Genomic DNA, 12,866 nt, shown 5'->3' on the forward strand with positions numbered 1-12,866 from the left:
GAGAATTGTATTTCTTGCCATTTATAATTTATGCTTTCAAGTTCTTACATAAGGTTAAGGGAAATAGTGTTCATGATAAGGTAGGAGTTTTGATCATTCATCTTTTCCTTGGCACCACCCTAGAGATTTCAAAATATAAAAAAAGATGTGACACACAAAAAATGAAACAATGCCAAGAGAAAAAAAAATTATAAAAGGAAAAATATACAATTATCTTCCTAACAGCAATCTTCACAAGAACTTTGCATTTTCATAAAGATAGTTATAAGCAACATTATTGATACCTTTAAAAATGAATAATCAGTGTTCACTGACACGTTTATCTTGTGTTCACTAAGCACTAACACTCAAAGATGTTCTTTTCTTACACATGAACATAATACCTTTTCCTGTTAGAAAACGCAGATCAGTGATGGATACATAGTCAAAGGGAAAACAAGTAAATAGATAATGTTTGTGTCTGTGTTGTTCAGGAAATCGTAATATTTCAATGTCTAGGAATTTCTCAGCATCCATCCATAAAACAGTAGATCAGTATTTTCTATTGATATGTTTAAGTTATAAGGAGTATCCATTCAAAGTTTATCAAGTCTGAATCTAATTTCAGTTGCCATCCACTTTAATCTCTGTCCACATGACTTTGCACTGATAGTTGTTTCTAATCCATTTAGTTTACTAAATTATCTCTGTTAGATCACAGATGGGATTTAATTAATGATAAGTTATATGCTAGTTTTACATCCAAATCTTTATGTCAAGATATTTATCAAATGACTTTCTAGACAATTTCTCTCCTTAAAGTTCTTTTGACATACATTTTAGAGGGTTAAAGTTTCAGTTTTATGATATATTATTAGAAGAGGTTCAGTAGTGGGTTTGGAAATCAGTATGCATAGTACAGATAAACTAAATATTGTACTGTCATTCATACTATATTTCAATATTAATTTACATTCATTTTCCTAAGCAGATGTGTTAATTTTCTTTATTCACTGTAAAGGTATTTATTAAATCTCACTCAGATCTCCTTATTAGAATAGTGGACTATAGTTAGATTTTAGGTAAGACCACAAGTATTTTAGTTTTTCACCTTGCTGTCCTGCTCTCTTCACTACTTCTTGTGAGTGCACCCTCTCAATTATTTGCACAAAAAAACATCTTTGGTTCTGCTTCTTGAAAAAAAAAAAACAGTATTAGGCATTTAGTTTCTCTTTTGGACATAATGCCATGGATAACTGGCTCAGATTCCTTTTCATAATTATCCTTTTCATTCTAATATATTGATGCTAAATTTCAAAATGAATATCAAATTTTACAAATTGTAAAAATCCATCATTACTTATCCTACCAACTGATAACCTATTCTTCTCTCCAGGTTAACTCAGAAGATAAAGTGAATAAAATGGATGGAGGAAATCAGTCTGTAATGTCAGAATTTGTGCTTCTGGGACTTGGCCACTCATGGGATATGCAAGTCTTACTCTTCATGATATTTTTGATACTTTACCTGATCATTGTGTCTGGAAATGTTGTGATCATGACCTTAATCATCACTGATCCTCATCTGCATTCCCCCATGTACTTCTTTCTGGCCAACCTGTCTTTTGTTGATATGTGGCTTTCTTCAAACACCACTCCAAAGATGATTGCAGACTTTCTCAGGGAGAAGAAGACCATTTCCTTTGCAGGCTGCATGTCCCAGATCTTCTTTTCCCACTTCATTGCTGGGCTTGAGATGGTGGTACTGGTGATAATGGCCTATGACCGCTATGTGGCCATCTGTAAACCACTGCACTACTCTACCATTATGAGCCTGCACAGGTGCATTGGGCTGGTGGTGACTGCCTGGACTGTGGGCTTTGTGCATGCCATGAGTCAGATTGTTGTGATTGTGGAGCTGCCATTTTGTGGCCCTAGGGAAATAGATAGCTTTTTCTGCGATAGACCACTGGTAATTGATCTAGCCTGCATGGATTCCCATACGTTGAAAGTTTTAATGAATGTTGACTGTGGGGTTGTAGCCATAACATGCTTTATCCTCTTGCTGATATCCTATACATATATTCTTGTTACAGTATGCCAAAATTCTAAAACTGGTGCATCCAAGGCCCTATCCACCTGCACTGCTCACATCACTGTGGTGGTACTCTTCTTTGGGCCCTGCATATTCATCTATGTGTGGCCACTCAACATCACATGGATGGACAAATTTCTTGCTGTGTTTTACTCCATTTTTACACCTTTACTCAATCCAGCCATTTATACACTGAGAAATAAAGAGATGAAAAATGCCATTAAGAGATTTGGAAACTACTATGTGGATTTCAAAGGAAATAATTAATGCCTAGAAAACTAAAAGTCCTTAATTATCAGAGAGTTATCCAATCAGCCATCCTATGTTTTTAAATATGTTAGATGATGAACTAAATTTGTATTTGTTTTTCAAAGGTGTAAATCTGTCCCACAGGGTAGTATCTTATCAAATTTCTCTTGAATTTTATCTAATTTCATTTGGAGAAGAAGTGTTTCTGTATTTTAATGGCTCCCTCAAAACCTTCATGTGCCATTTGTCAATAGGCAATGGGATATTATTTTTCCTTAGATTCATATCTAAATACCAGTGGCAAATTGAGAGAGAGAGAGAGAGAGAGAGAGAGAGAGAGAGAGAGAGAAAGAGAAATAAAAGGATAAGCTACGTAAGAAATAACCATGAAGATTACTCTTTCTTGTGTTTCATTAACTCAATAAAAGTAAAAAATAAATAAAATCTAATGCTATTTCCTTTGGTTATTTCAGAACTCGAGAACAAAATGTATTCTTTAAATTATTACAATTATATTTATTTTATCCCCTGAAATGCAATCTCCCTGAATCCAGGGACCATGGTATACATTATTAATAATGAAACTGAAGTATTTCTCTCCATCCAATTACTAAAGCTTCCCCTGTAGTGAATACTGTCTATCAATCATACAAATGAGACACTTCATTATCACAGTCTGTTCCTATTCTCACAAGTTTGTTATCAGAATTATTCCCAAGCTTTATTGTCATTAATCTGTCAATTATATTCATTATTAACCCCAATGATCTAGCCAAACTAGTAAAATCTCATGAAACAATATAGGTATGCTTCCAGCCACAAAAAAAAAATAGTGGAGAAGGAGCAAGTGGAGGAGGAGAAGGAGAAGGAAGAGGAAGAAGAGGAGGAGGAGGACAACAACAACGCAGGTGTAGCAAAGGTGAAAACTCAGTGTACTGCTTCCATTCTTTCTAGTGGGACAATTTCTCCTCATAACTGCCCTTTAGGACTATAGTTACATTAAGCAATACCAATATTTCACCAGAATACTTCATTTAATTGACATTATAAAAATTCAACCTTTCTTTTTTTTACTTCTTCTAATTTGTTATCATGCAAAATCATCAGTATATTCAGGTTGAAATTTTTACTTGCCAGTCCACTGGTTATAAAGAACTCTCCTGGGCTGGGATTGTGGCTCAGTGGTAGAGCGCTCGCCTAGCACATGTAAGGTCCTGAGTTTAATCCTCAGCACCACATAAAAATAAATAAGTAAAATAAAGGTATTGTGTCCAACTACAACCAAAAAATAAATATATAAAAAAAGAACTTTCCATGTAGCCAGAGTTGTACACTGAAGGAGAGAAAAAAAAATCAGGAGTAGTTGTAAAAGTAGATGCACCATCAGCTAATGCAATTTCTTTATGCATGTGGTGTTAGAAAACTTGATTTCTTGAGTGCCATTTCTACTTGATGATAAAATTCCATTTTTGCATCTCAATTTACACTATGAAGAATGTGGTGGGATTCAAGTAATGATAAACAACAGATCACACAATCACTTGCTGTCAAAGCCTACACACATGAGCCAGTAGTGTTAGCATATGCCTGTAACCCCTGCAGCTCCAGAAACTGAGGCAAGAGGATTGTGAGTTCCAAGTCAGCCTCAGCAATTTAGTGAGGCCCTAAACAATTCAGCATCAATATATTAGAATGAAAAAGATAATGTCTGTAAATGTTGTCATTATGACCTTAATCATCACTGACACTCATCTGCATTCCCCCATGTACTTCCTTCTGGCCAACCTGTCTTTTTTTGATATGTGGCTTTCTTCAAACACCACTCCAAAGATGATTGCAGACTTTCTCAGGGAGAAGAAGACCATTTCCTTTGCAGGCTGCATATCTCAGATCTTCTTTTCCCATTTCATTGCTGGGCTTGAGATGGTGATACTTATGGTGCATCTACTTTCACAACTACTCCTGCAAATCTAAATCTAAATTAAATACAAAAAAAGGTTGGGGTTGTGGATCAGTGGTTAAGTGTCCCTGAGTTCAATTCCTGATACCAAAAGAAAAAAAACATTAAAAAAAAACTATATACTTTCTATCTACCAGAGCTCAATAGGATGATGACCACTGGTTTTTAAGAAAAATTATTAGGAGGTTTATGGCCCATTGTCTACTCCAAATTGCTTCCTTTTTTCTGATTATTTGATCCAATGAGAATGTTTAAGACATCCAAAATAATTTCCTTTTTTCTGATTATTGGATTCAGTGAAAATTACAACATTAATATAGTTGATCAATATGCTTTCAAAATATCAAAATGTTCAATATTTCTGTAGAACATATCATGATTAATGTGAAATTTTTATGATATTTGAGTTATATCTAATATAATTATATATGTAATATAATTTTTAATATTATATTTTGTTAATGATTCGAATAAGAGATTTCTTAACTTGTACTTTCAAGTTTAGAAATACAAGTGTATGGATTTCTCCATGAGAAAACCACAAGATATTTTACTACTCATTTTAATTTATCCTCACAAGAAAGCTCTCTTTGTATAATACCAAAAAGAATTATTTGGTAAAAGGAAAACACCAAGATTCCTAATACTTGGTTCCATATAAGTGATGCAGATGATGATTGTGATTATTTTCTAAATAATGAATGCCATTACTATTCAGATTAGAAAACATAACTTCCAAGGTTTTTTTTTTTTTTTTTTTTTTTTTAGTTTTTACCTCTTCACATCTTTTATGACTGTGTTATTCAGGTTATGTTCAAAGTAACACAGTGCATAGTATCTCAGTCTATTCAAAGGAGTAACAAAATTTAAAGTTAAAAACTTACTGGTAAAAGTAAGTAGATAGTCAAATTGAGAACACTTAAATAATGTTACAGTATTGTAAAAGCACCATTATACTTTGTATCACTTTAATGTGAAGGTAACACATTGCTAATCATCAGAAAGATGCAAATCTAAATGACAAAGAGATATCACCTCACTCCTGTTAAAATAACTATTATCAAAAAGAATAAAAGGATAAACTGGTGGAGAAGATATGGAGAAATCATTGTAAACTGTTGGTGGGGATGTAAGTTAGTATAGCCATTATGGAAAACAGTGTGATGGTGCCTCAAAAATTAAAAATGGAACTGTCACATCATCCAGTAAGCCTAATAACTGGTATATATTCAAAAGAAAGAAAATGAGTATGTCAAGAGGTGTCTATACACAAACACACACACACACGCACACACAAACACACACACAAGTGCATTCGTACACACACACACACACACACATATTTATAGCAGCACTACTCACAATAGCCAAGAGATAAAATCAACTTGTGTCTATCAAACATAAATGTATAAAGAAAATGTGTTACATATACACAGTGGAATATCTTCCAGTTATAAAAAAAAGAAAAGAAATTTTATTGTTTACAACAACTTGGATAAACCTAGAGGACACTGTGTTTTGTCAAATAAGCCAGGTATATAAAGATTAATACTGCATGATTTTACTCATATGCAGAATCTAAAAACATTGATCTCATACAAATAGTAGAATTTTGGCTACCAGAGACTGGTGAAGTTGGGTGAAAAAAGGGAGTTTAAAAGATACTGGTAAAAGGACACAAAATTATAGGAGGTTTCAATTTGAGATCAGTTGGCCAATATTTCTGAAGAATATATATGGAAATATCTTCAAAAAATACTAGCAAATTGAGTTCAACTACACATGGTCACCATAAATCTATCCCTGAGATATAATGATGGTTCTGAATGTGCAAATTAACCAATGAACTACAACACATTAACAAAATAACAGATGAAAATCATATTGTCATCTCAATAGGAAAATGCAAATCAGAAACATATCAGATATTGTCTCAACTGAGATACTGTCTTACTCAAATTAGAATTTCTACTATCACAAAGACAAAAAACAATGCTGGTGAGGATGCAGAGAAAGGAGAATCTCATATGTTATTGCTGGGACTAAAAATAAGTATAGCTCTTATGGAGAACAGCATAGAAATTTCTCAAGAAACAAGATAGATAATTTGATGCAGCAATTCCATTACTGGGTATATATCCAATAGAAAGAAAATCAGTATGTTGAAGAAATATCTCTATTTCCATGTTTATTGCAGTACTATTCACATTGGCCAAGAAATGTTGTCAGTTAGGGATCCATCAAAAGATGAATGGACTTCAAAATGTGGTATTTATACAAAATGAATTATTATTCAACTCTAAGAAAGAATAAAGGCATTCTGTTATGTGAATTCAGTTTTGCACAGAAAGACAAGTTCTGCATATTCTCACTTATATGTACAAACTTAAAAAATATAATACCCTAAATGTAGAGAGTAGAACAGTGATTACCTGAGACTGGGAATAATTAGGGAGAAGGGGATGGAGCTGAGATGATTAATGGGTACAGGAGTGTGATTAGATAGTAGAAATAACTTCTAATCTCCTATAGCATGATAGGGTAAATGGTTGACAATAATTAGATTCATATTTCAAAATAACTGAGATTTTGAAAGAAATAATAAATGTTTGAGATGATGAGTGTGCCAGTAATTGTGATTCCATAATTACATATAGTAATCAATATCACACTACGCTGTATAAATATGTAAAAGTCTTATGTATTATTTAAGTATAAAATACATTTTGAAAAAAAGTGGAATTTTAAAAATTGTCCTCCACTTGATTGACCAACAAGTTACATTCACTTTACAAAGTCTACAGGTCATGGAAATATAATCTTTCTATTTTTTTATACCTTTGTTTTATTTGTTTATTTTTATGTGGTGCTGAGGATTGAACCCAGCTCCTTAAAGGTAGTGAATCACTTTGAATAGAAACACTGATTGTAATTGTGATCATTTTTATTTCTCTTTAATTTAATTAAAAGGGTTTCTGTTGTATGTGTTTTACTACTGAAGTAGATTTTTCCAATTGTTTTTGAAAATGCAAGCATTTAACAAATTTAGAAGTCACCTTTTATTTCTGGCTCATTCTGAATTTTATCAGAATTAATTTTATTTAATGCTACTTCTATATCTATTAAAATCTTCCTATATTTTTCTATTAATAAATAACCAAAATTATAGTCATATATGCTATTGAAAATGGTAAAATGTTGGATAATATAAAAAATAAAGAAATAAATCCTATTTGATCATATTCTACTATTTAGAACCATTTTAGCTCTGGTAATCATAGCTAATAGTTAAACTATTAAGGAATTATGAAATAAACTGTTACAAATCTGTAGAAAAGTAGTGCTATACTACAAAGCCATTAAAATGCAGAGACTCCCTGACCCAACTTTGCCATGGTGTGAAAGTACACATACTGTGATTCTGTTTATCTCTTGCAGTACTCAATTAATTACATTAAATATTCAACATTTTATAATAAAACAGGCTTTTGTTGGATAATTTTACCCAAATGTAGAGTTATATAAAAGTTCTGAGCACATTTGAATTAAGCTAAACTAAGCTATGTTGAGTAGACTTGCCATATTGTGATTTTTTTTTTACTTTGTTTTCAATTTATAGTGGGTTTAATCAGGGTATAATCTCATCATAAGTTGAAGAATTATCTGTATATTAACAATATATTTAGATGTTTGGCAAATTTTCATAAATGTCTTTGTCATTAAAAAAAACATCTAATGAAAGCATCTCTCAAAGAGACAGTGGTCATCTTGTAGTGGTGTGTATACAAAGTAATTAACAACAAATGACATAGAAATGAGTCTTTAATAAGGTTGAGTAGTACACTGGAATGTAACCTCTCTCTGATAACCTGCAACTTGAGGACATTTTTCCAAGCTGGGAAACAAGTCTCACTGCTAGAGTCACAATTTTCCCTTTTTCACCAGGAAAAAAGAGTGCTTTTCTTCTACTAAAACCAAACTTACACCCATCCAAATAATTTTACTTAATTCTGTTTCTTTTCATAAGCTACGTGAAAAATTCTTGAAAAAAGAGTAAGAGGTTAGTAAAGATATTTGATATATTTCAGCATGGTGAATAAAGTGCTGAACATAACACCATGCTCCATAAAAATACTGTTGTAAGTTCCCTCTCTACAGAGCCACTCCCCAGAGATGACCAGTTCATATTTTACTGGTTCATTTCATTCTGCCTAGACAATGGGAGATCATCATTCTCTTTTCAATTGCCAAGTTTCCTGTTGTCTTTTCAACTGACATTAGCAGACCCAAACACCTCATACTTAATTTATTAATCTCATAATGTTCTCCAAAAAGCCTCTACAGCAGTTCCCACATTCCCACAGTAATGCTTGAAGCATGACTTCATTTCTCTGAGATCTGAGATCAGAATTTGAACTCTGAAGTGGAAGATGGCATTCAATCATACAGGTGTCTATGATTCCCATCTTGTCTTTTCAGGTAAGGTGTAATCCACAAGATTTCAGCCCTTCTTCCACTCTGCTCTAGTTTTATGTTCTACCACATAGTATGTGAATTATAAGATCATCACTTCTTCCACATAAAAGCCATGGTTTTATCTGAGAGTTAAATTTGCTGAAGCTCTTCTCACATCACCTTTTGTATTCTACTATATATGACAGAGTTTGTACCCTAAATATGGAAAGACTCCTAAAATGAGTGTGGACATATCTTCCTTTACTAAAATATAAAACAACATTGCATGAACCCCTTGACTTTCTGATAATTTTAGGGACTAATAGACAAGGACATTTTATTCACATTTTGATTGCAAATATAGAGGAACACCTTTGTGAACATAATCAATTTTGCATATATTTGTAAATGATACATATTTGATTTCAGTATCTATCTTACTTTTTTATCTCAACTGTAAAATTAATGAAGAACAACATCATATAGAATAGATTTGAGATTTTATGAAGGACAATGTTATTACAGAACGTGGTTTGAGTTTTTTTGTGAAATCTTTCAGATAATCAGTAGCTTTTTCTGCATTGAGATACTGATTGATATTAGTCCAATCTTTTAACATATTCTTTGTCTTTTAATTATAGTTTATAGAAACAGATTCTAGGCAGATGCTGTTTGAAATCTGGAGACAACAGAGTCACAGTTGAATGAAATATAAAACAAAAAAAATATGTAATGGTACAAACAAAACTATACATGACCCTTAGAGAAAGACCAATAAAGCAAATAGAAATATGTGGGCACAAGGATAGAGACAGATCTTCAAACATATAAAAAGAAGTGGAGTGAATGAAAATTCAAAATAATCAGTAAATAGAATATTGAAATGTCGAGGGCTTGATTGACTGGCATTGAATTGCAGTCTGTTCTTCACTCATGGAGAGCATCAGTCTGTATTATAAATGATTGCTTTGAAAACTGGATAAAATAATTAGTTCAGGAAAATTATTTCCACATACAAAAAGGCCTGGGGATGTGGCTTAGTGGTTAAATGCTCGTGGGTTTGATTCCTGATATGAAAAAAAAAATTGCTTTTCAAATTACAGAGCTATTAAAAAAAACTTTTAAAAAAAATCTACATTTCTGAGTTCCAGGGTTGGAATTAATAGACACATGGTGAATATTTTAAGAATAAGTCAATTTATTTTCATTTAACTTCCATGTCTCTATGCTATACTAAAACTAAAATAAAGCAATATGATACACATATAATAATATTATTATTTTACTGGTTGGTTAATTTTTTGTATGTTAAAGTCTTAACATTCTGAAATATTGAATGGGGAATTTAAATTGGCATATGCTTTATCTCCAAAAGATTACGTTTCTAAAATTGCTATTTGCATATGAAACCCATAAATAATACTGCTAAAATTGGGAATGTCAATAAAAAAATAATAAAGGAAAAATGAAAACAAGCAAAGGACTACATGAGACTCTTATCCAAGATACTTTTTGCTATGATGACTATGAATAGCATTTAATTATTCTTTAGAGGGTAAGATTTTTCTAGGAATGTTGTTATCCAATATTTGATTTTAGGACATGCTTATAACTTAAAAACTCTCAAGGACACCACATAACTTGCATTTATGTGAGTTATTGCCAATAATATTTATTATTTGGAAATTAAACCTGGGGAATATTTGTTTATAAATTAATTTTAAAATAGCAGCAGTAATTAATTAGGCATATATTAAGTCAAATGATGAATATTTTATGTAAAAGTGACTTCATCCAAATTACTGAGAAGAGTTTCAATTTACATCTGTTTTGCCAATATCATTACTGTTTTTCTTAATACAGTAAAGATTTTTGTATCATATCTACTTCTCTGGTTAGTCTCTTGTGATATCATGTATCATGTAGCCTTGAAAACTCCAATTTAATAATAAAGAAAAAATGCAAAATGGAAAACCAAATATTATCTTAACATTATTATAAAAATAATTTTGATGTAAAATAATAATAATTTTGATCTATTTTCCCTGAAAGATTCTCAAAGAACACTAACCATTCCTGGACCATACTTTGAAAACCAATTCTCTCTAATATCAGCATTGATTATTTACATTTTGCTATACAAACCAGATGAGAGTTGATCACTCACCCTCCATTCCAATTACAAAGTATTCAAGAGGCCGACAATATATGATATATCTCACATATTCATATTAATTTTATTTAGAGGGTTAAATGATGATGATGATGTTATAAAGAATTCTAATTGTTATTTGGAGAACAAATTAAAATAAAATATTAGCAAATAATATTTATGATTAGACCTGAAATGACATTGTGGGATTTCCCACTATTTGAACTACAAATAGCAGACATGCCCATTTTTCTGGAAGAAATTTTTAGACTGAAATTTTTTTATCCATTCCTTCTTATTATCTTTGCAATGTATGAAGTTATGTGTTACCATAACCATATTTGTTAAAAATAATATTTTTACTTATTATATAAAATAGTTTAATAAAATATATTTTTACCAATGAGATGAATGTCAAAATTCTATTAATCATTCAATATTTTTCACCTCAATTATTAATTAAATTACGGTCTGAAATGTACAGAGAAAGAAAACCTTTAACCTAACACAACAAAGCTAAAATGAATTATCCTATGCATATATTTTAATTCTATAGATACACTGAGATATTATCCTCAAATCAGTATAGGAGCAAGTATTCCTGTCACAAATAGAGCAAAGAATATTGAACATCAATCAATGTAATATCTTTGTATGTGACAAACAATGATTTTTCTCTTTAGTATATTTATTTTCTCCTTTCATTCACCACTTGACCTAAAATTGTATCTACTGTCTTGTATTGTTTTGTTTTGGTCAAAACCAACATATGGGTGGTAAACTTCCTTTGACTCCAGACCCTCTCTTCCTCTTTTCAAATTGGGTTTGGTGTGTCTAAGGTAGGACTATGAGTATCTGAAAATCATGTAAATATCTCTGCATGAATAATCTGTTATTTTTGAAAGGAATACCAATGTGACACCACTCAAGGAATCTGTCTTAAAAAGTCTCATTATATAAGATCACTTCTCACATGGAAATCTTTTATCTTTGCAGCTTTAGGAACAAATACAAATTTGAATGTAAATAATTGCTCCAGCTCTGTGAGTAAATTCATCCTCTTGGGCTTCCCTTACACCTGGAAGTTTCAGATCCTCCTCTTTTCAATCTTTTCTGGAACATACATCTCAACCCTAATTGGAAACCTGTGCATTATCTGTGCTGTATGGTGGGACTATAGACTACAAACACCAATGTACATTCTGCTGGCCAACTTTTCCTTCCTGGAGATCTGTTTTATTAACTCTACTGTCCCCAGTATGCTAGCCAACTTTCTCTCTGAGAGCCATGACATTTCTTTCTCTGGATGCTTCCTCCAGTTCTATTTCTTCTTCTCCATGGGCACCACTGAGACTTTCTTCTTGTCTGTCATGGCCTTTGACAGGTACCTTGCAATATGCAAACCCCTGCACTATTCCACCATCATAACTGTTCAAAACTGCTTCAGAATGGGAGCTGGCTGCTGGGTGTGTGGCTTTTTGTACTTCCTCTTGCCTGTTTACCTAGTTTCTCAGCTCCCATTTTGTTGTGAAAATAAAATTGATCACTTTCTATGTGACCCAGGACCACTTATAAAGCTGTCCTGTGAACCAGCTCCTGGCACTGAAATTATCTGTGCCATCTATAACTCAGTCCTCATTTTCTCCACCTTCCTCTTCATTACCAGTTCCTACACCTTGGTAATCAGAGCTGTACTCAGGGTCCCTTCAGCAGAAGGCCAGAAAAAGGCTTTCTCCACATGTGGCTCCCATCTGGCTGTAGTATCCCTCTTCTATGGCTCCCTCATGGTTGTTTATGTGAGCCCCACAGCAGGAAATCCAGCAGGGATGCAGAAAATTGTGACTTTGTTCTACTCCATGTTAACTCCACTCTTCAACCCCTTGATCTATAGTTTACGAAATAAAGAGATGAAAGAGGCCCTGAGAAAACTGTTCAGAACTGTGAAATTTCCACAGAGCCATGGCAAAGGTTATTGA

General features: G+C 32.4%; 2 protein-coding genes across 2 annotated transcripts; both read left to right on the forward strand.

The window, feature by feature from the left end:
• The first annotated feature begins 1,399 nt into the window (after nt 1-1,399).
• LOC114085012 (olfactory receptor 4K3-like) lies at nt 1,400-2,341 on the forward strand. Its single transcript, XM_027926167.1, has one exon. It carries the CDS (start codon nt 1,403-1,405, stop codon nt 2,339-2,341), a length of 939 nt encoding a protein of 312 aa, XP_027781968.1. The 5' UTR covers nt 1,400-1,402.
• A 772-nt stretch (nt 2,342-3,113) lies between these two features.
• Nucleotides 3,114-12,866, forward strand: LOC114084780 (olfactory receptor 11H6-like). Its single transcript, XM_071607410.1, has 2 exons — nt 3,114-3,255; nt 11,887-12,866. The coding sequence occupies exons 1-2, from the start codon at nt 3,114-3,116 to the stop codon at nt 12,864-12,866; spliced, it is 1,122 nt and encodes a 373-aa protein (XP_071463511.1).

This window comes from Marmota flaviventris, chromosome 2, assembly GCF_047511675.1.
Source record: "Marmota flaviventris isolate mMarFla1 chromosome 2, mMarFla1.hap1, whole genome shotgun sequence".
NCBI classification, from domain to species: domain Eukaryota; kingdom Metazoa; phylum Chordata; class Mammalia; order Rodentia; family Sciuridae; genus Marmota; species Marmota flaviventris.

Excerpts from the sequence above, each read along its gene's own strand:
- LOC114084780 (XM_071607410.1), top strand. The coding sequence starts at position 3,114 with ATGAAACAATATAGGTATGCTTCCAGCCACAAAAAAAAAATAGTGGAG. Across the intron at positions 3,256-11,886 it reads AGCAAAGGTGAAAACTCAGT|CTTTAGGAACAAATACAAAT; the intron begins GTACTGCTTCCA and ends TTATCTTTGCAG.
- LOC114085012 (XM_027926167.1), top strand. The coding sequence starts at position 1,403 with ATGGATGGAGGAAATCAGTCTGTAATGTCAGAATTTGTGCTTCTGGGA.